Source organism: Protopterus annectens, chromosome 2.part2, assembly GCF_019279795.1.
Source record: "Protopterus annectens isolate FY-2018-M chromosome 2.part2, PAN1.0, whole genome shotgun sequence".
Classification (NCBI taxonomy): domain Eukaryota; kingdom Metazoa; phylum Chordata; order Ceratodontiformes; family Protopteridae; genus Protopterus; species Protopterus annectens.
The window spans coordinates 720,663,904-720,689,189 of NC_056730.1; the positions used below are offsets into that span (position 1 = coordinate 720,663,904).

The window sequence follows — 25,286 nt, forward strand, 5'->3', positions numbered from 1 at the left end:
TTGATATTGATGTTGCACATTCGGAGGTTCTTTCTTCTTTGCTCCTCGGGTAAAATCTGAGTCCATCGAACGCTTCCTGCCTGTTCGTATTGGTAAAGGAAAAACCGAATCACTTTGCCCATCCAGTTGTATTTTACGTCTAACTGCTCCTGCCAAAGAACTAATGGGTTCAATGTTCTGTTTGCCCATGTTGGTTGAGACCACCGAGTGTGCTGTACTCTCTTCAGTAGGTGTTGTATATACTGAGCTAATTGCTTGCGGTGATGTGATGTTAGTCAATGTAGTTGAAATGTCACCTTTATTTGTCTCAGCCTGAACAGTTTCCTGGACTCTTCCAGAGTTTGTTCTCTTTCCTGCTATAGATACATCTTGTTGGTTAAGTCCCTTGGTAGACCCCAAGGGGATGTTTTGATTATGAGATGGAGGGGGTCCCTGACCTCCTCGTCCGACCCCTGTCTCTGTTGAAGCAGGTTGTGCACTATTTACAGGATTTCTTGGCCATACAAATACATTGTTGCTAGCAAAGTCCTGTTTATCTCTTGCTAGCTTCTTCCGTTTTATATTTAATAAGTTCTTCTCATACCTCCCTATTCTCTCCATCACCTCATGCAAATAGAGTTCCGTTTCATCTTCTCCACAATGTTCAAACAACTTACGTTGTAAATCAAGTATTGAATCTTTGCTGTCGTTCTCTAGAGGTCGAAAAAAGTTTATAAGTAGTTGAATGTATTCCTTGCTGGCCCGCAAGTTGATCTGGTGCCATTCCGCCAGTAAGGTTGGATATGTATTGCCATATGTTGGCATGTTCAGAATACGGAGGCCTCTAGGAATCACCCCCGCATTCAGACATGCCTCCATGTGAAAGCGCTGTGCTGTCAGCCTCTTCACTTTATACATTTCATTCTCTATGTCTCTCTTGAGACTTCTAATCTTATGTTCATTGCGACCATCTTCCTGCAAGTCTACAAAGTCAATTGACTGTTCAGTTGTCACTAACGGATTATGTCCACAGTCTAAAAAACTCTGCAAGTTCCTATTGATGTACTCACAATGCACATCCGCTTGTAAAATACCATTGGTAGCTTCTTCCATGACGCCAAACACAGATGTACTGAAAAACCAAGGCTAATGTTCCCAAAAATTTGTAAATAAAAACCTCACAGTTCCCTTTGGAAGAAGCTAAAACCTTCTCAAAAACATAGCAGTCGAAAGCTGGCTCGTAGCAACTTAACCAGCTCAAACGCCAAACTGAGCTACTGAATCAGCTCAAGCGCCAAAATGAATGAAACAATCCGTTTAAATCTTCCAGCGACAATAATTCCAACACTCAAGTAGGAATATCAAGAGCCAAAAATCTCAAAAGCCAAACTTGTGCAAAGATATAGAAAACTGCTTTAATAAATAAGATAAGCGCTTTCGCAATAATCACTATCGCTTCTTCAGATAACCAAAAAATACATACAATCATTTAAATACAATACCTTAACAGAACAAACCAACTATCATTGGCTGCAAATTGAGACCACATTCAAATTTCAAAATATCTTCCAGTCGCATCTACTTACTTCTAGATGCACTTGTTGAAAACATTTAGTGAAGACATTTCACCTAATCCATACTATGTAAATGCGCACACTGATGTCGTTAGTGAAATGCATTGTCTATAAAGCCATAAAGTGCGAACACATCCCCACGCTTCATTTCAAAGTGTTAAATCAGCAAAACTTCTCAACTAAACATCAGCGCAATGAAACATAGAACTCCACCCAGTTGTCCCGCCCACCTCCCATGCAAGGATCAACACCCAGCCCTCGACGTCTAACCCTGTGCTCAAGCCAAGGGTCTAAACGCAACAGCGTCCATACGCCCGTGAACAAACAGGTAGCAAACGAGTATAGCTCCCATGTTGGCTTTTATATAGTACATTTCTTGTTGTTAGACAACTGGATCTTTTTAAAACTTTAGTGGTCGTATATTGCAACTTTAAAAGCCAGTGTGTGTAATAGAATAAATATATATATATATGTGTGTGTGTGTGTGTGTGTGTGTGTGTGTGTGTGTGTGTGTGTGTGTGTGTATCTAGATATATATGTATATATATATATATATATATATATATATATATATATATATATATATATATATATATATATATATATATATATATATATATATATATATATATATATATATATATATATATATATAAATATGGATCTACTGCATTCTAATGAATTTGCGTTTCACTGAAAGGTAAATCCGCAAATGCATTGACACAAAAGTGCATTTCAAAGAAAACACACTTTCATGTAAATCCATAACAAAAAAAAAACTAAACATTTAAAACACTGTTATGCAGGGGGGCAAACCCTCCTGCACACCCTCCCCTACTTTAATATTCTTACTCCGAGATCACACTACAGTGGGGAAAAGGGAATGCTCCCTCATCCCCACTGTACTACGATCTCAACGACAGTTCGCTTAGTTGTACATCAACACTGAACATTGATGTACAACTAAGTTAACATGCAAACTGAATGTTTTTCTTTCTTTACCTAATTTTTTTTTAACTAATGATTTACGCGAAAGTGCGCTTTCGATAAAATGCACTTTTTGCTTAAATCCACTCGCAAATCTCCCGTTTCAGTGAAACAGATTTTGCGAAAATAAAGATATATATATATATATATATATATGTATATATATATATATATATATATATATATATATATATATATATACACACACACACACACACACAAACACATATATATATATATATATATATATATATATATATATATATATATATATATATATATCAATAGATTTACTATCAAAATATTGAAAGCCCTAACCATGAATGTTCACATCCTTGAACCAGAACAACGAAAACCATCAAGCCAACTGCTTAAAATGTTGATTCATTTCGAAGGCAAGAATCGACATTAGACAGTTACTGGACTGCTCACCATCCTGAAAATACACCGGTGTGAAGGCATACATATAGCTACTGTTTTGCAAGGGGGCAAGCCACCCTGCACCCCCCCACTCTCCCTGCTAATTATATATTCTAACTCCAAGATCACACTCTATTGAGGAAAAGGGTAATTTTCCCAATCCCCACTGTAGTGAGATCCAATTCAAAACTCTGATGCTCAAAACTGCTAACACAAGCTACATGTTGACATTTCAGAGTCAACAGGATTTGCATTCAGTTTTACCTTATGATAGAGGGTAAGGTATGTTTCATTATTTTTATAATAAACCATATACTCAGCAGGTAAACATGAGCTACAGAAGTCCAAAACTAGCTTCTCAGACCTGATCTTCACAGCACCAAAGTGACTAAGACTACTAAAGCTCAATTGTTTGTCAAAGTAGGTATGTTGTTCTTATATTCTTCTTTTCCTTCACAAAATATTGATGTCACAGCAGTAAGAAATGCAATTATATATAGCCCATAAGGCCCTATATCATCATGTTTTTAGGATTTGTTCAAATTTCCAAATGTGTATCATATGAGATGTGACTTAAATGTTGAACAAAGTTAATGTGATGTCAGCTAGAAAATTTGGTGTAGCTAAAAAGAAGTGTTCTTTTACTATGAAACTGGCAAGTCCATCAGCTTGAAATCTTGATTCCTAGAATGTTCTAGTATTTGAACCATATCTGTAACACAAACTTCTGTCATGGATCTATCAAAGTATACCATTTGGTTATCTATAAAGTCCTGTTAGCTCTTAAGGCTTAAAGGATTCTACAATAAAGGCTGTCTTGAAATGTTGCTTGCATTTGGCATTACCTCTTCATATCTTCCAACAATTTAAAAGCTCGTGATAATTCCATTTATGTTTTAGGCCTAAAATAACGGGATTTATTACCATCATCTGTTAGGCAATGATAACTAAGGGAGGTTCAACAATGAGAAATAAGTGGATGGAAATGCTTCTTCATTTTCCACAATCGTTTTGTAACGTCATGTTTAGAGTCTGAATCTCCGCACACGCTTAGCCTACATAGCGTTGTGCACGTGGGATACCAACAAATGGTTTTACCACCGTGGAAGTAACTTTAAATCTTTCACTATCCTGTGTAATGTTTCACACTTTCTAGCCTATAATTCATGCATATATTACATACCGAACTTGTATATCCAATGTAGTAATACTGGAATTAGTGTACTTAATGTACTACTTCTTTTTCCAGCTGCGGAACTTATTTTTGTCATTGATGCAAAGGTTAATCAGGCTTTTCAAGTGATGTGCTCGTAATCTTATTGTATTTTCAAATACCCAGCTGCTTTACCTCTGAAATGTCGCCTTGCTGCATTGTATACGCTCAATTTAGTTAGCGTGTGCATGGGATCTTTGCACTGTATACGCTCAATTTAATTAATGTTAAGCATGGGATCTTAAATCAGCGTATTCAACATGCTGTGCATATGAAACTTACTGCTGCATATGTAATGTAGTACTGCCTACACTAGGTATAAAGCTATTTAACCATTGATACAATGCACTACCTGACTTATCAAGCGTATGCTAATACCAACAATGACTTTTAAAAGTTAGAGCTAGTTTAACCTTTGAAACTTTGCTCAGCTGCACAGTATATGCTAGCATTTAGTCATTGTTGCCCTTGCGATACTGTTGCTACCGGCTCTATTGCCGTGGAAGTGATTATAACCTGCATTGTATTGACTGACCTTATCCATTATATTTACATCTATTAAACATACTGAGTAGATTTTGGGAGTCTTATTCCTTTAATTTTGACAAAAGATGTTAGTCACTGACCTTGTATAACCTGCATCTTAGTGTACTATTTTTTATATAACAAAAAAGCAATGCATTCTTTGGACACTGACCTTGTATAACCTGCATCTTAGTGTACTATTTTATTTTTTAAAAACACAAGGAAGCAAAAACATTTTTTGTTATCCTAGCCATTTGTCTGTGTCACGAATGGGCTTCTGAACTCCTAGTAGTACCTGATATAAATTGTAATATTATGTCTTTGCTAAACAAATAGAATATTGTGAATTCCTGCTGAGATAATTCATTCTACTGTCTTTTTATAACATTTGCTTGCTCTCTAGCTCACAAAATGTTTTCCTCATTAGCTCTTTTTTCTCTCTTTCTACATGAACCAGCCTTCTGTTCCTGTACCTCCCTGTACTAGTTCAATTGAATGTACCCAGCTGGACACCTAAGAAACATAATCAAACATTAGGAATTACCTACCAGCTCCTCTGGAGACCATACCTTGTTAGGAGACAGTGAAAGTATGTGTTGTTATAGCTTCTAGACAACTGTGTTAAGAATAACTTGTTATAGATATTTCTAGGTAGGCAAGCCTCACAGTTAGGTTAGCCAGCAGCCAACCCCCCCCCTTTTTTTTTTCTCTCTCTAAATAAACTGTACCTCCAGCCCATACCCTCTTTATACCTAAGTAGTTTTATCTCCCCTCCCCCTCCCTGGCCTGACATCCCCTTTAGGAGACCTATTTAACTGTTGTAAAAGGTCTGGCCACTAGGTGGTGCCTCTATATTAGCTTCTGAATACTTATCTCTTCTCACTTGCTTATCCATTCTCTCTAACTCCCTTTCTAGTTTTCTACTGACTTACTACTTTACTATATCTCCCCCTTGACCTAAACTATATTTAATCACACTCTACTCCTGGCAGCCTCGCAACATTTCTCCATAATCTCTTACTTTCAGACTTACCTGCATATTTTCATACCTCACTGATTGTCACCCTTGACAATCTATTTTCGTGTCTCTACCCGCTCTGTTCGCCCTGCGGGCTCACTCCGCTCCCCTAACCTGCCCCCAATTCTCACCCGCCCCCAGTACTCCTAACTTTATTCCTCTATAGCCACACCCACATCACATTCACACCAATCAAACTATTCATATAATTACCACCCCCAACCACCATTACCTCAACACACTCTCTTTTACCTCACCTCCTAACCCTCCTTGTGGCAACACCCTACCTATTTGATAACTCTCCTAACCCGCTTATAATACTCTACCACCCATTTCTTTCCCACTTCTCAAACAAATATAATGTCTACACCAACTATCCCATACCAATTACAAATCTTACTCCTACTCTCACTCTTACCTTCACTAACTACTGCCTATCTCTTAACCTCCTACAAACAACCACTATACTCTACGTTTATCTTCCCCTCTAAACACACTTCTACACCACCATTAACTATCTATCCAACATTTCTTAACCACTTATCCAAACCCAGCTATCTACTTGCCAAATATTATAGACTAACTCATATTAAGTATTCCAACCAAAATGCTAGAGAAGTAATTGGCTTTTATTATAAACTTCTCAACCCTAAACACATAATACTCCTACACTTATTACTAGATGGGAACATTCACCCTAACCCAGGCCCAAACTATACCCTTAACACTCCAGGCTGCAACCCAAATAAAACTAATACCCCAACCACTAAACCATCTAAATCACTATCTATAGCTCACCTCAATATACACAGCATTGGCAATAAAATTGCTCAACTTCATGCCCTTCTAGATGTCCACCTATTTGACATCCTATGCTTATCTGAAACTTGGCTTAAACCTACTGTTAAGGACAATGAAGTCACCCCACCAGGTTACAATATCATTAGACTAGACCGCACAACCAAAAAGGGAGGAGGGGTAGCAATCCTCTATAAAGCAGAGCTACAGGTTACTACTTTAAACCTTAACCCACCATCAAACAATACTGCTGAAATTCTTATCACTAAACTTCAAATCAACACACATAAGGCCATAAACATTATCTGTATATACCTTCCCCCAGGTAATAACATCAGTACACTTGAAAATATCCTTGATTGGCTTTCCACCAACCTCCCACAAGAAACCATAGTCCTAGGAGACTTCAAGGTAGACTGGATGACCTGTAGTAATATATACCCAACCACCCATATTAACCTTTATGGCTTTACACAAACTATTAACTCCCCTACCAGAACTAATAGAACCAACAACAAAGAAAGTACCTTGGACTGGATACTTACCAATAGTCCTCATCAAACGTATAAAGCAGGTACCCTCCCAGATGATCTCAGTGACCATTCACTAACCTATATTATCAGACATAAGACCAACCTAACTTTTCCTTTCTCCTATAGAACAATATGCACGAAAAAGCACTTTAACCCAGAACTTTTCCAAACTGAACTTAAACAATGTAATTGGTCACCATTAAAATCCCTTCCACTTAATGAAGCCATAGAATACTTCAATACAATATTACTAGAAATCCTAAATCAACATGCCCCATCACGTTCAGTTAGAAATAAAACTAAACAGGCACCTTGGCTCACCATTAATACTAGGCAAAAAATCCATCTTAGAAATAAATCCTGGGCAAAATGGCACGCTACTAAAATTCCTTCAGATCACCAAACCTTTAAACAACATAGAAATAACACAAAAAAGCCATCCTATTAGACATAAAGAACTTTTACCTTCAAACACAGAAAACATACCACAAGGCACCACAAAAATTTTGGACTAGCATTAACAAACTTCTTTACCCAGGTCAATCAATCACTCCCAACCCACTCGACTCTAACCCTAACAATCCCTTACAAACTGCCAATGCCTTCAATTCTTTCTTCACTGATGCTATCCAAAATCTTGCTAGCCATCTTTCTCCTGATACCTCAAATCTGCCTACTTCTACCACTATCCCACCTCTACCATTTCATTTACAACCAGTGTTAACTTCCTTCATTTATTCCCTTCTCCTAAAATTAAAACCAACAACCCCCTCAGCTGACCAACTCCCAGCAGAATTCCTGCAAAAAGGAGCTAAAGCCATAGCTTACCCCATTTCTATTCTGATCAACAGAACCATAAATGAAGGAACTATCCCATCTATCTGGAAAATTTCCCATATCATTCCACGGCATAAAGGGGGACACTCCAATGAGTATTCTAACTTCCGTCCGATAGCCCTGCTATCTCCCCTTGCAAAAATTATGGAAAAATGCATCCATAAACAACTACTTTCACATCTTCAACATTACAACTTACTTGCCAACTGTCAACATGGTTTCAGACCTTTCCACAGTACCACCACTGCCCTGCTATCCTTCATAGACACCAACAAAAACCGTAACAATAATATTCTTTCCTCTGCAGTCTTCATTGATTTATCGAAGGCCTTTGACATAGTTAATCACCAACTCCTCCTACATATACTGAAATCCCTTTCACTTGATCCCCAAGCTATGAATTGGTTCAAATCTCACCTTGAAAACCATCAGTAGGTGGTACTTTGGCAAAATAAACTGTCTAATAACCTTCTTATCTCCCTTGGTGTTCCTCAGGGCTCCATTTTAGGTCCACTCGTTTTTTTCCATTTATATTAATGACCTTCAATCAGCAATACCACACACCACCTGCATTCAATACACAGATGACTCTACTCTTATCTGTACAGCCACCTCTGAAACTGAACTTAAATCTCTTACCCAAAAAGCTTTCAATACTGTAGAACAATGGTTTTCAAATTGCTGCCTCCTCCTTAACCCCAAAAAAATTAAACTGTTACTTTTCACATCTACCCAAAAATCCACTCCTATCCATCTCACACTTCTATCAAATGATGGCACTATCATTTCTCCTGACCCAACCACTAAACTCTTAGGAGTAACAATTGACAACAACCTCAATTTTGATACCCATATAAACAACACAATAAAATCAGTGAACAAAAAACTGGGATGCCTTTACAGAATTAAGCCCTTTCTAACTCCAGTAGCTAGGACCGTTACAACCAGAACCCACTTAATCTCAATTCTGTTCTATGTCTCCTTTATATATACTAACCTTTCTAAAAACAACCTCGACAAACTGGCCAGATCCTATAATAATATTGCTAGATCTGCCATAGGCACTCCTTTCAGAACTCATCACTGTCTGAATCTAAAACAACTTGACTGGCTAGAATTTCAGAACCAGCTTCACTTTCTACAGCTAACCATAGTCCACAAGGCCCTGTATAAACCCACCAACACTCCTATACTCTCTTCCATCATTACACCTTATAATAATAAGAAGAACCTACACTCCTCAGATAAGCTGTTGATCAATACCTCAAGATCCAATCACTCAGCAGGTGACTCCCTGTACTCTAACTCTGTAGGAAAGCTATGGAACATACTACCCACTGAACTCACAACACAAATTTCTCTTTCACTCTTTAATAAGAATCTAAAGCTATTTCTTAAGATGCTATGCTCCTGTACTAACCCTGACTAACTTTTCTCCTACTCCTAACTATAATTTTTACCTTAAGAATCAAAATACCATGTTATTGTAGATAAAATGTATGTATACATCGATATTGTATCTCATGTACAATACCCATTCATACTCACTGCTAATTCTATCCTTGCTAAGACTAATGTATTTTATATATATATATAAAAAAAAAATTTTGTAAGAACTGCTTTTTTATTTTTTTGTAAGTTTTATCTTCTATTACTTTTTAATGTATGTATTATTTTATTTTTGGAGCTTTTCTCCCCAGGCCTCTACTGATAATGGATATGTATCCAGCTAGATAGCCCGGTCAACAAATGTAAAATAAATAAAAAAATAAATAAAATTGGCAGAATTAATTAGTTCTGTTTTATTTTGCCCTCTGCTTATAAACTCCATGGAGAAACATGATTTTTGTGGTCTGTTGAAAGTCTTTTGAATGTTTAAATGTTATCCATGATTGTTTTCTATTATGTGATGTTATTTCTTATACTATATATCTGAATATTATTTTTGTCATGTCTTATATTGCTCCGTACTTCCTGGGTAGTGGCTGAAATGGATCCATTTGGATTAGCTTATTACCAGACTTTGCAAACACTATGTAAATGATTAATTGATTAACTTATTACGTTTCTATTTTCTGAAAGAGTGCATTTTTAGGGAACTATGAGTCACTTATCTTCCAAGTGAGTAAGTCTACTTGTGCATGAACTGTTTATCTGCAAACAGCTTTAATAATGAAAAAGATGAAGTGTTAAAATAATTGAACTTATCTCATATTTTAGTAAATGTACTTTTATTATTATTATAATCTGTGCTTTTTTCTTTGCAGCAAGACACACGGACCTCCCCTTCTTTGCCCAAGTTAGACCTCCATGTTATTCCAGTGTGGAAAAAGGGAATAACAGGCAAAGGCATAGTGATCACAGTATTGGATGATGGCCTTGAATGGAATCACACAGATATCTACGCTAACTATGTAAGTTCTTCTAATCAGGAAATAGACATGAATAGCACAAAGTCAAGCCATTGATAAATATTAAGACATTGTGAAAAAAAAGAAATATATATATAGATATACATACATATATTGGTTGCCCCTTTCGCTTTACTCTCTGTCACTGTCTCTAACTCTGTGGTTTAGGCCTTCTTCTCACTCCAGCACTGTTAATGTTAACTCTTTATATGCCCTTGTAAGTAACCCACTACTCTGTTCCTTCCCCACCCTTCCTCTCATTATTAGTGTTCTAACTTTTCCTTAAATCAGCAAGTTCTCCATTGGACTCATACACATCCTATTTCTGCTGTATACCTTATCCATAACAACTTATTTGAGTTCATCTAGAATATTAAAGTAGGTGAACAGTGAGATGACTGGAGAGTGCATTCTTTTTCTAGTGAGCTAACAATTTTATTGACGTGATCTGACCAAATAAAACACTTGCTTCCCTTTGGATGCAAGTGCTGAGTGTATGTGAAATGAAAGAAACAAATGCAATCATATGAAAACAGTACTATTTGAATGGACTCTCTACCAACAGCACCTCTCAGAATCTGTTTGCATTCTGCAGCATACTGTTGTTATGCATTTCCCATGTTTTTTAATGCTTTGCAGTAGATACTTTTCCTTTTCATGATCTTTTCTAGAATATCACAAAGTATCTTCAACTGGGATTTGGCAACTTTTTTTCCTATTTCCTAGTTTATTTCCTTATATTTTTTTAACTGGAGATGAACATTTTGTTAATGTCTAAGTATAGTTTCTTTTACTATTACAATATCTTTGTTATTCATGATACTTCTGTCCAGAAATTCACACCATAAATTTTGAATTATCTATCAAACTAAGGATTATTTATTTAATTACTATTTGTTAACTAGCTGAGGAAGTTGATCCAAAAACCCTTTTCAGCAATGACTGACTGATCATACTGCATATCAAATGTGATGCTTGCTTCAATATATACAGTACAATTTATCAACTTCATAAAAATAAAAATACCATTTAAAGGATGAGTCATCACTGAAGATGCCAATAATGAATATTTGAAATAAGAAGGAAAGGAAAATAAACTGAACTTTGCACAACAAATAATTAAATATCAATAAAGGATTAATAAACATATGACTTCAATGTACATGCAGTATATACTATATACAGAACAACAAGGCACCAACAGCAGAAGTGAAGAGAAACTGTATTTCGCTGAACCAACCAGATGTTAATAAATAGAGAGCATTTCTAACCATTGTCTTTAAAGCATTTACAGGTTGCTTCTTGTTGGCAGTGCTCAGTAAGTGTTATCTTGAATCCCTGGAGTGTGTACTAGAACTTTGTTTCAGAGAGAAGCATGGTCCACAACGCTGGGCCAAGTCTACAGAATACACATTCACTGATGACTGTTATAAATGAGAGATGGCTAAGGAAGATTGAATATTCTTGGCTGTTATGACAACTACACTGGGAAATGCCATTAAAGCAATATAGCTTCTGCTACCTCTGCCTACCATCCTCCAGATGTGCACACGTAGTTGTTATAAAACTAACTTCACCCTAGTGTGCTGGCGCCTTTTTATTATTATTAGAATGCTTTTTATTTTAGAATGTTTTTCATTGAAATTGGCTTTGTGGCCTTGTGTCTCTGTGGTTCTGTCACTCTCTTCCTATTGGTTGCAGTTGCAGACTCCTCGATGCACTGAGCTGTCGAGGGTGCTGAAGTACTGTGCATTGCATAATATATAAAATTACTGTTGTATTTTAGTTTTATACAGAGTCGAAGTGTTGTCCAGGGTGCTGAGGTAGTGTGGATTATATAATATACAGAATTACTGGTGTATTTTACTTAAAAACTAAAACGTAACAAATAAAATATCAATAAAAAAAGATTTTTAATAAAGAATGCTTTTCAATCAGTCACTATAAAAAGTAAAAAATAAGGAAGAGTGAAAACTTTGCAAAAGAAACACAGACAACTTGATTTCAGAAAAAAGTTTGAGGTTGGTTTTGTTGATTCCTACTACTTCCTCTGGTACCTGACTACCAGAATCCGGAACCTTGAATGCTTTTCTGTGCCTATGAATTTTGAAAAGCCCAGCCCAGAAACCAAAATCCAAGACAAAACAGTTACGCGGATGCAGTGCAGCAGTGAGGCAGACACAGGAAAAGAGACAACCCAGTCACAGTAATAAATAAATACCTGAATTGTATTGCAAAACAAATAATTGTAACAAGTTATGCTGGTCATGTCAAGTGTTAGTTCCTTGACCATCAAGATTAATAGAATTGGTACCCACATCATTGTTGCATAAAAGGGGCATCCCTGTTTTCCATAACTTAATCAATGGTGCTATCCAAAAATTCTTTGGGGTAACCCATTTTGAGGAACATACAAACCAATTTTGCAACCTCTACTTTGAGCACTACACCATCTGAAATCAACCTACATAGGCTGATTAACTGACCTTTTACTAAATTTTTCTTTTGCCAGATTGGATGCTGACTAGCGAAATATAAGTAGGCATTAGAAAAAGTTGGTTTCCTATATATATATATATATATATATATATTTTATATATATATATATATATATATATATATATATATATATATATATATTGGATTTGTATCTGAAATTCTCCAAGTTCTTATAAAGAGTCACATCCAAAAAGTCTATTGAGTTATTATGATGGTGATGATGGTGATGAGTAAATTCCAAGAAATCAGTAAAGTGGTTAAGGAAGTCCATAAAACTTTCTAAGTCCTCCATACTTCCTTACCACAAAATAAAAATATTGTCCAAAAATCTTAAATACAAACCCAACACATCATTATCTGTCACCAGTTAACACATTCTGGTAAAATGCCTCACAGTGTTAAATTTTTATACTATGGTTGAATGAAGAGTCAGTCAGTAATGATGTCCAACTAAGCCCTTTTTAAAACTCTGATGTAGATATGTCCAGATGCTTAGGTGAGAAGAAATACCATGCCCAATGAGTAACAATAATTGACCCTGTTTAGCCTGGGAAACTAATCAATCAGGTAGTAAAGAGGCTGAATGTTCAAGATATTTACCATAAAGTTTAAAGGAGTATCCAAAGTTGTTGCTTGATTGTGGAAAACAGTCATTATGTGGTCATAAAATTTAACTTCTCAAGCAAAAATTATGGAAAGAAGACTGCATTGATAGTTTTTGTCCTTGACTAGAAGACAGGGAGTCATCATCTTGTGGAAAGTGACCTTAGATCAATGACTATAGCAACAGCCCTGATGGCCATGAAGAATGCAAAAAAATCACGAGAATAAAGCAAAAATCTGGCATATGAGAGATGATTCCTTTTGATATTTCTAGGCATCAATAATTGAAAAGAATATTAATGTGGTCTTCTCAATCAAGCACAGAGCATAGTTCACTTGTTCATGTAGTGGGTGGCTGTAATAGAGACAGAGAATTAGGGGAGATGATGGGCAAAAACAAGGGCTGTCCTACATGTGTACATTTGGTTAACTACATTAACTCAGTCATGTGTGCCTTACCGGAAAAGATTTATAGTCCAAAGCATGTCAGGTAACCACTGTCATGAATGTATAAAGCTGACCAGTATATAAGCATGGTCTTTCTCCACAGTCACTGTGCATGAAACTAACTTTCAACTGTTTAGGGAAACATGTCACAAGAATATGGTTATAACACTGCAAGGATCATTCCAATTCCATGTTGGAATGGTGGTCATTTTAATAAATGACTGTAATGAGAGGATATTAAAGAATATTGGATGGGCCAGTCACAATGATGCGTGCTGCCACGTTGGTCAAGAATTTTGAGAGGGTTGACTTTAATCATTTAAGAAAGGAGTTTGGGAATTATTTACTATTTGTTTTCCAGTAGCATAGCTAATGAAGAAACGCATTAATTTGCACTGGATCAAAAAAAGTAAGATGTGCCTCTGGAATCTGGAACTTACTGGTAAAGGAAAGTAACTGGCAGAATAACAGGTTACTATAATAATCTACCAATTGTTCTGCTTCCTGCTTCCTCTTGGGGATTTGACTTCTAAGAAAGAATAAAGAAAGTATTAGGTTAATTAACATTTGTCTGCTTCTGAAGGAACCTCGGTCATCAGAAATGAATGAGAGAGCTAAACCAAAATTAAGCCTGCCTCTCTCAATGATATTGTGGTTATTATACAAGTAAAGTTAGGGCATATTCTGAGAAGCACAGGCACTGAGTATGCCTAGAGAATATTCTCAAAAATTTGTCCCTTGTTGAGATTCTCAAAGTTACTATATAGAATTTGTAATCTCAATGGATAAGGCACAGACATATGCAAATTTTTGAAAAGGTCAGTTATGCACTCAGAAATCTTGAGGTGACCGATAACCCAGTGATATGGATCATGTGTTATGTGTATGACTTTATGTTTCTGGGTTGGTCTAATCAACAAGAAAGAGGGGAGAATTAAAGCATTTCAAGTATTTTCACGGATTATCAGCATTATTATCAACACAGAAAAGATGATGGGTGCAGGAAAATATTTACACCTTTTTGGCAATCACATTGGATCTGGACCAGTAGAGGACTATCCTAGATTTCTGCTGAAAAAAGTTAAGACATTAGTAACACTGACAGATAAAGTACTAGGTATGACTAAAACTTGACTGAGAAACACTCCAAATGTTTTGCCCTATGCATGTAGTGAAATCAGACCATGAAAGCTATTCACTAAAGGCTATGTGATACACCAGCAGAAAGTAATATCAGAACACATTGCAAGCGGTGATTGACACTAAACATGAAAGAATAGTTTAAAGTTTGGCAAAAGTCTGGACTTGTATACAAATCAGCAAGACAATTGTATTGGAAAGGGTTCCTCAAAGGATTGGTGGCTTGTTACACCTGGCTACAGAAGTGGAGCATGCTGAGATATCTGTTTTTTGGAACAGATTCTCATTTGGACTGCACTAATACAATTTGAAGTGGCAGTAACCAAACTTGATGAGTTTCAATGCAGTTAATAAAAGAGATGCTGCCATAGTGATACATGTAAGAGTGAGAAATCAAGGGTCAGCTATTCATGCATTTAGTGCTTAAATCTAAAGTTATCAACTAAAGGAGAATATGTAGTCAGTGTGTCTAATGAACTTTAGGATGACCTGCAACATTTCCAGGTTCAGTGGTTTCATTTTTGTGCCAGTTGTGCAAGTTCAAAAATGTGATAGTCCTTCCTATTGTATAGGTCAATGACAGAAAGCAAACCCTATGCCACTCATACTCAAATGTTTTATGTGGGTACAGTTAAGTAATTTTAACAGATTTTACAATGTGCAGGGTTGGTCATTTTATTTATTTTCTGTTTGTTAACTAGATAGGTGGACCAACTAGGTAGGTGGATGGGTCCATAGACTCTTCTCTGCTTCAACCGAAGTCAAAATAGAGATGACTTATACAGTATATCTAAATATGATGCCACAAAATGGCATATACACATTTATAAAATAAAATGTTAGAATAAATGTATAGAGACTGATAAAACAAAATTTGCTAGAGAAATGAAGTAGCTACAGATTGTCAATCAGAGATGTAAGCTATGGGACAGTCCTTTTAAATAATTCTAGTATAAAAGGTAAGAATGACTCATGAACTGCAGAACTTTAGACAAAATAATGAAAACATTTACAATTTTAGTCTTCCTTACCTGAGTTCTTGTATTATAGCATTAGCATCTCTGATGATTCTAAGCTTCTTGTGGTAAGCTTTTCCAAGAAGATGCACAATAAAACAAGTCCGCAAAGTGCCCCTAAAGTCTGATGAAGCATTGAACTTGACATGAAAGCACTCACTTATTAAAATTTATCTGGATTTTATACCTGCTGTGCTTGTGCCTTTCTTTGTTTTTTGGTTGTGTTCTAAGAAGGTGGCACAGCTTTAGTGAATGTCTTTTCTCCAGCTGTAGGGTTAAAAGATTGCATCTGTAAAGACATGGCTCCAAGGCAATTCACTCTCAAAAAATTTGAAGAGTTCCTTAGGTGAAATCTTCTTGCCAACAGTGGACTATACTCACAACTGAGAAATTTAAATTGGAGATAGTTTAACAATAACAGCATCTTGACAGTGGCTAGAAACCAACTGATCTTACAGATAGACAACTGATAAATCTTATTTGCCACGATCTTAATCAATGATATACTGCTTGGTGGGTTGAGAACAATAATGGAAATGGAAATGGAAATGGAAATTTCCAAGGAGGTGGGAAGTTGGCATAATGGTTAAGGTGCTTACCTTAGAAACACAAGGTATAGGGTTTGATTCTGACATGGGGTAATTGACTAGGCTCAAAAATGGCCCATAAGGGCAGTTAGCCTAGTACCAACTGATGAAACTGTAAGGGGCTTCTCATGCATAGGTATAAATGTGTTTAAACCTATGGCTGCCTAGCTTCCATAGTTAAAATATTTAAGAGTCCATATTTAAACTCAAGGTAAATTATGATCTCTTCAGCTGTCCTTTCTACATACAATCTAAAAAAAATAAGTTTGGTTGAACCACACTCCAAGATATTTTTGAGAACCAGCCTTCTGTTGTATGACATTGTAAGGGTCAGTATCATGATACTAGCATTGCTGGGTAGTATCAATGTTGGACCAAAAACATGATTATCAGTCTGTTTGAGTTAATTAAAAACTAGTTCTTGGTAAGCTAGTTCCAGTCTAACTCAAAATCCATCTGCTGATCTTGCATTGTTTTGACAGAAGACCCAGATCTAAAAATAACTATGTCATCTTGAAATGTTACATTCAATAAAAGGAGATTAAGTTGCCAGAAGCTAACAGGGGTCCTAGTACCAACCATTATGAAACTCCAGCCTTAAAGACATCCTATTGTAAGTGACTGGACTGAGAATATACAATTCAATCAGTTATAAAATGAATATTAGAACTGTACAGAGCCAGGGAAGGCATCAAAATCATGGAAAGGTTGTTGGGATTATGCATTTATCTTAGAAGTAGGAGTGTTAATGCAGCAGGGGTCAATGAGGTTTAAATTGGTTGGTTAGAGTAACCTGGAGGTCAGGAATAATTCTCCCGAGATGGGGTTATGGCACAAGATACAGTAAACTCTCAGTTAACCGGCTCCCATGGGGATTGGTAGATGCTGGATAACTGTAGTTTCCTGTTACTTGAGTGTTACTACTAAAAATAGGCCTGACTAATACTGCACCCTATACTATTTGTTTGGTTTGACTTGTTCTCAGGTCTGGGAGAGAGGGAATGTATTCCTATCTTTCTTTTTAAAACTCTAAAACTCTAAGAACATAAGGAATGTTTCTGCTGGAAGAAAACAGAAAGTGCAACACATGAAAACTGTACTGTATTTCTTTGTGATTTTTTTTTTTTTTTTTTTTTTTGTTGGTTGCTTAGGAGTGCCAGTTGCTTGAGTTCTGGTTAACTGAGAGTTTATTGTATATTGCTGACTTTGCTGACAGGGAGCAAGAAGACATGGTTAGAGAAGACTGAATTGTCAGAGTCAGTCAGGTCACACATAATGGTGATGTTGCTAAAATATATCCATTAGAAAGGAGGCAGGTACAAGGTGTGGCAGTACCCATTGATTTGCTTACACAGAAGCAAGATAAGTATGGTAAAGGGAAAAAAAAACATAACAAGAGCACAGAATAGTGCTTGCAGCCCAGTCTTTTTCAGAACCTTAAGTAACAGGAAAGTGCTCGTTTTACAGTGGGATTGTGAAATGCACCAAATTTTGGGGCATTTACATGATAAGGAAGTAGTTACTAGAGCTGTAAGACAGAAAGGCATTGCTGACAAGAGGTTTATCACTTCAGAACATTATGGACAATTTGTATCCTGGGTATATCAGAGAGCTGGATAAGAGAGACAAGGCAAGTGAACATTTAGTAGATATAAATGGTACATTAGGTCATGAAGAGGAGTGGCTTTGGTGGGACATCATGTGTTACATGCTGTCATGTAGCGATAGAGCAGAACAAAAAATTCAAAGAATGAGGGAGAAATAGGTGGCACATTAACAAGTTTATCCAACCACCAAAAAAACAAAACTCTACAGAAAAAATAACATATATTTTTATTTGCTAAGCACTGACACCTGTGGCCTTTTTTCAGACTCAACCTTTGAGTAATGTCTGGTTAAATAACTTGCTCAGAGTTATACAATAGGCAAATGGAGGTTGTGGGGGTCAAACCCAAGACCACATGAAGCAGCTCATTGCATTAATCCTCTGTACTAACTTACCACAGTAATTAAAAAGTGAAGAACACTGTAAAGACTACATTAGTAAGGAAACAAGGTTATGGATCCTTGGATGTAAGTCTTGATTTAGGTTGCATCTCCTGAAGTTTTCTGCTCATTAACTCATTTTTTGCCTCTGCATACTGACATTCAATTCAGTCCTAATTTTGGTTACTTTATATGCAGTCTGGAGTTGACCAAGCTGAAGTAAGATGAGAAGGATTGTCTATGGATCTGAAATTAGTGAAAGTAGAAGCAGTTTGTTGAGGTGAGGGAGTACTGTGGTGAGTCCAGCTGATAGTTTTCAGCTTCCATCAGTTTCCCAAGATGTTCCTCATTTTCCCCAAAAACTTAATCTGCCTCTCGTGAAATGTATGGCTTTGTAACAAGTGACTGAGGACTGAAATCATTGAAGAGAACCAGTAAGTGCATGCACAGGCTTTCTAATCTGCAGAAAATGCATATTCGTATAAATCCACTTTTTGGAACAGCTTTCAAAGTGAAAGATACTTTAAAAAAATGTCCCTGTTTTGGACCCTTGCCACTGTGCTTTTAACCTTTCCCTGAATCTTGAGTAAAGAAGTTCAGGGAGCCATAGACAATTCCATTTCTGATTCAGTGGGAACGGAACAAATGAATTACACACTGTTTATAAAGCTTGAGAAGACAGTGGGACATGAGGTAGTGAAAATGGCATTACATTATTAAAGACTGAAGGAATTATCTAAGCATGTAAAATGTGGTACAAATATTGCCCCATACAAATGTGGAGGAAGTAAGACGAACAGCAGCAAATGATGAGAACAAGGAAGTGTATAAGGAAAAATAGAAATGTTCTCTTGCAATATGCTGGATCAAGTCACTTGTCTTTGAGGATTTAATGGAACAATGTATAAGGAACTTGAATTATTTCACCAAGATGTACTACCTCTCAGTAACATTAGGGAAGGGATATTTAAACAGGAGAAAAACTACAGGTGTTGAGAATGTGCTAGATGTTTGAAACCTTAAATAATAAACGGGGAGAGATATTCAGTGTATTTCAATCAGCATATCATGTGATAGCAAAGCGGAGCAGGAAATCAACAATGTAGGCGTCCTTGGACTGGAAGGGCATGGACCTGTCATGCAGCAGGTTGGCAGGACACAGGACTCATGAGCAGGTATCCTGGCATATGAACAGGCCAATAACATAGAGGATTATGATTGGGTTGCTGATCATAACCTGCTTTTTATATGTTTGAGATACGGATGTGAAGAAATTCACCTCAGGAGTGTTTTGCAGGCTTTAAAAGCTGTAAAATACTTAGCAGACACTGTCAGAATGGCAGTGTAATACAGTCCCTTAACATTTACACTCACCTTTCATGCCTCTCAGCTGTCCAGATTTTTGCAGAACGTCCAGGTTATTAGTTCATAATTTTGGTTTGCTTCTCATAAAATCTGTAGTTTTGGGAAAAACTACTGAGGATTGAAGTCACTAATGAAGTACATTTCAGTTTCAGACTTGTATCCTTCAGAAAATGCAGGCAAACACATATCCTGTTATTCAAGCTAGTACTGGAGGAAGTAACATCTTGTTTCTATGGACAACAGGCAGAAACAAATCTTTTATTCTTCTGCTGTATTTGCTGCTCAGTACAGGCAGATTATGCTACCTAGTCTGAGACCCAAACTTAACAACTTAAGCAGGGGGCACATCATTTGTTAAGGTCAGATCTCACACCACTCTGATGCTTACTTGGTTTGCCTTTTACCAAATATTGGAGTGTAATCACTGTACTCCAGGCACTTCAGGATAGTTTTGTATTAATTTGGCAAGGGTTAGTAAGCTGTGGCCAAAACATGGATTTGGTCAGGAGGACAAAACATGATCAGTAAAGAGACAGAACCTAAAGGAGGCTGGCATGTTTAACGTATATCAGTGAGAAAGACAGGGAGAGAAGGAGGCAGTTTTATCATTCAACTGGTTGGGTACTTGAGAGACAAAATAATGTGATACACATTTTAAAGGATGATCGTTTAACAGGCATGGTCTTAGTAAAAGTGGCTATAAAGAACATGTTTAACAAAATTGTACACATAAAATAAATCAATGTTTAATTTGTGATATTTAGGAAAAAAAATAAGCCTAAGTTGGCATTTTACTTGCAAAAGGGTTTGGCATGGTTGTAAACCAAAGAAGAGTTTACTTACCTACATAGGAGAGCATTTTTCTTGTATGTCTACCAAAATCTTTGGGAGATAAGGACAAAGTTTAATTATGTACCAATGTTCTGGAGATATGGCTAAATGCTGGGATATAATGGACTGGGAAGATAAGGACAGACGTGATGATATCACAGGGCATATTGAAAATTTAAAACAAGTTGTAACTCTGTGATATACTTTTTAGGAGTATTTGGATACAGCCAGCATCCAACCAGTTATTCAACCCACAAAATAAAAAGATGAAGAAAGAAGTAATACTGAGAAGGGACAACATTAGGGTCATGAGATTTGTAGGCAGGTGCTGCAGAGGGCAAGGAATGTAAGGAAGTATAAAGTCGACAAATGAAATGTTCTCTGGCTGTCAGAGCATTGGGCCTGTAATTAAAGGAATGATAGGTCATATGATTTGTTAGTAGGAGATATGGCCTACCTATATAATACATACATATATATATATATATATATATATATATATATATATATATATATATATATATATATATATATATATATATATGTACACACATATACATTGCATTCAATCTACAAAAGATGTTTAGCTGGAGGGTGTGCGCAGGACTGGTTAGGCAAGCAAAGCCAAGAAGGAAGCCTGAGCTTTGGTTTCACAAAGATAAAAATAAGTGCGGAATTCCTTCACTAGTGGCACTTAAATACCCCCAATGAATAACTGAAATTACAAGATTTGAACTCTTTAAGTAGCATAATCACAAATTTCTGTAATGCAGCAATTTCCAGACTTTTCTGGTGTCATGTATGAATTTTACGAAATGCAGTCTTCACTGAAGATGTCTGTTCCATGTTGTCATGCATATTCAGAATCATTCTTAAAAACATCAAGTGTATATATGATTTGAAGACTTGTTCAGAATATTTAGCTAAAGAAACTATTGATTTTATCTCAGATACTCACTGGACAGTACATATAATATAAATTTGTTTATATTTATTTATTTATTTATTATTTATTTATTTACATTTGTTTACTGGAAAATTCCGACTGGACTCAGGTCCTCAGTTAATGCCTGGGGAGAAAAGCTCCACATCATGTACATGATAAATAGAGATAAATAGAGATACAAAGTTGCAGCAATAGTAAACATTACAGGTTGTTGGCTTTAATACAATAACAAGATATTGATTATCAACAGTATATACATTAAATGTTGCAAGTTAAGATAGTTTCTTATCATTTATAATATTAGTAACAAAGTTGTCAGTATTCAGTTCAAAATTAGCTATAATATTTATATTTCTCCTGTTAAACTAAGATCTTATGGCCTACTGTTTGTAAATACCTCTACAGTATTGAAAAGTACACCAGCTAATATAAAACACCTCTTTAGGGGTGGCCCAGAATTGTTCTTTATCCCACCCCCTGGCATCTGACCATCGGCTGTCACAACTGGGTCTTTGGGACCAAACTTACGCTCCCCAGACTCAAGCCAAGCCCATATCCTAGGCCAGTGAGAAGATCAAGGATTCCTTTGCAACATAATATTGCTAACGGAGTGAATCCTTTCCTTTCCTACCTCTCCACAGTATCCATTGATGGCTCTATATTATTGCTATGTCCGCAGGTGCACGGATGTTTTTTGTCACTCTGAATAACTGCTGCATTGGCAGGTGCATGAATGTTTTCTGTGTATGTGTGACCTCTGACTAAGTGCTGCATCAGTAGGTGCATGAATGCTTTCTGTGTATGAGTGACCTTTGACTGTGTGGTGTCGGCAGGTGCACAAATGTTTTCTGTGTATGTGTGACCTCTGACTAAGTGCTGCATCAGTAGGTGCATGAATGTTTTCTGTGTATTTCTGACCTCTAAGTGCTACATCGGCAGGCACATGAATATTTTCTGTGTATGTGAGACATCTAAGTGCTGCATCAGTAAGTACATGAATGACTTCTGTATATGAGTGACCTTTGACTAAGTGCAGTGTTAGCAGGTGCATTAATATTTTCTGTGTATGTGTGACCTCTAACTAAGTGCTGCATCAGTAGGTGCATGAATGTTTTCTGTGTATGAGTGACCTCTGACTAAGTGTGGTGTTGGCAGGCGCCTGAATGTTTTCTGTGTATGTGTGACCTCTGACTAAGTGCTGCATCAGTAGGTACATGAATGATTTCAGTGTATGAGTGACCTTTGACTAAGTGTGGTGTTGGCAGGTGCCTGAATGCTTTCTGTGTATTTTTGACCTCTAAGTGCTACATCGGCAGGCACATTAATGTTTTCTGTCTATGTGAGACATCTGACTAAGTGCTGCATCAGTAAGTACATGAATGATTTCTGTGTATGAGTGACCTTTGTTTGACTAAGTGCAGTGTCAGCAGGTGCATGAATATTTTCTGTGCATGTGTGACCTCTGACTAAGTGATGCATCTGCAGGTGCATAAATGTTTTCTGCGTATGTATAACCCCTGACTAAGTGTTGTGTCAGCAGGTGGATGAACATTTTCTGCAAACATCATTAATTATGGAAACATTTTGCACAAATATGTTGAACTCTATATTTTGGGAGGTATTGTATAGTTTACTTCAGGTGCATCTTTTATATATGAAAGACCTGTATTGTAAACCTGTCCAATAACATACTAACCACAGCTAATGCTGTCACTATACATTTTTCGGTTTGTTCACAGTCAGCACTATTTTCAAAATAACTTTATTTTCTTTTTGTCATTATTGTTATATAGCACTTTTTCCAGGTCCCTATTATTTTAGCGATTGCAATGAATTGCGAACGCTGTTTAGTCGAACGTCATTATGCGAAATGGCAAAATGCCGAAAGCATGGAACTGTGATTCCGTTTTTTAGACTTTGCCACTTCCTCCACTGTGGTGTGATCTTGGAGCTGGTATATTTAAGTATGGGGGTTGTGGGGGGGGGCATAGCCCCCCACATTTTTTTTTTTTTTTACGAATCAGCCATTTTTTTCCCTGGGGAAAAAAAATCACTGATCTGTGTGTTGTACATTTTGGGTTTTTGGGGATTGTGGGTCGATTATATAGCATTCACAATTCTGTGCATTTGCTTATATAATATATACCCCTTTTTCCATTCTCATGTCACTGAGTTTATTTGTTGAAATTCCTACCAAAATATTATTCTTTAAAAAAATTAAAGAGGTAGGGAATAAAGGAAACTGTCTGGATCGAGCTCTATCCAGAAGAGAGACTGGCCTAAAGAAGGTTGTTTTGTGTCTCAAAAAAAGCCAATAACTCATTGGAATACACACGGCAAAACAACACTTTAATACAAAATAGTAAAAATATAAAACATGTGAGCGCTTTCACAGAGTCCTCTCTGCTTCCTCAGACATACTACAGTAACTGCTGCTCTTGTTTAAATAATGATACATCTAGGTCATATCCAATCAGTTAACAGCATCTTGACTGAATAAATAAAAGTTAAAGGCATACTGTATACAAACACTATATAAACAATCAATAAAATTAGATAGTGGTAAAACTGTAAAATATATATACAAATATTAGAAGATGTGACCAAACATAATAATCAATGTTTCAAAGCCCTGTTCCTAAAAAAAGGTTTCAGTGAAACCTTACTATTTAGTCCAGGTGGTCTGTCAGCCTGAAGCCTAATTATCCATTCTTGTTCTGAGGCTTCGGACTTGTTCATGTTCCCACCTCTTTTATTATCTTGTATGATATGTAACACTAGAAACTTGAAGGTGTGTGTGGCTCCCTCCTTTATAACATGCATCGCTAATGCATTTGTCTCTTTTTTATTTTTAATATCCCTTACATGTTCTAGGACTCTATCTTTGAGTAGCCAATTAGTTTTGCCTACATAGTAGGCTGGGCATTTTGTACAGAAACCAAAGTATACAACATTCTTACTATAACAGTCTGTATAAAAGAGTGCATCAATTCTGAACTTTCTAGTCAGGTGTGTATACTGCCCCCCTCCAAATATGAAGGGGCAGGCTGTACACCTTCTACATGGAAAGGTACCTAGCCTATCAGACCTTGCATAGTGGTCTCCATCTAACTTCTTATAGCACAACTGTCTTTTTAATGACATGTTGTTTTTGAAGGTAAACGATGGTGTAGCCCCTATAACACCTTCTAGTTCATCCACATTTAACGATATGCCCCAATTATTTTTAATTATATCACAGACTGTACTGATATTACTTGAAAATGTTAATGGAAAATGTAATATCATTCTCTGGATTCCTTGTTACTGTGATACTGGTGGTATAGTTACTTTGGTTATCCTGGTTGGTTCTCGTCCTATCATAATAGGGCTTGCACCTCTCTCTTCTCTCATTCCAAGCCACTTTTATTTGTTTGTCTATATCTCTGGCTTTATATCCCCTTTCAATAAATTCATGTTTTAACAGGGCAAGTGCCTGGTGCAAACTATCATCATCATTATATAGCCTCATGCATCCAACTCTCTGTCCTTTGATCACATTGGTTTTAATGTAGTTAGGATGCATTCTACT

The 25,286-nt window shown here is 36.5% G+C and overlaps 1 protein-coding gene across 1 annotated transcript in view; it reads left to right on the forward strand.

Annotated features, from left to right (window-relative positions):
* The window catches only part of PCSK1 (proprotein convertase subtilisin/kexin type 1), a 583,826-nt gene that overhangs the window by 254,971 nt on the left and 303,569 nt on the right, over positions 1-25,286 (forward strand). Inside the window, exon 4 of the mRNA XM_044064124.1 lies at positions 10,152-10,298. Within this exon, the coding sequence (XP_043920059.1) occupies positions 10,152-10,298 (147 nt within the window). The remainder of the gene's footprint in view (positions 1-10,151; positions 10,299-25,286) is intronic.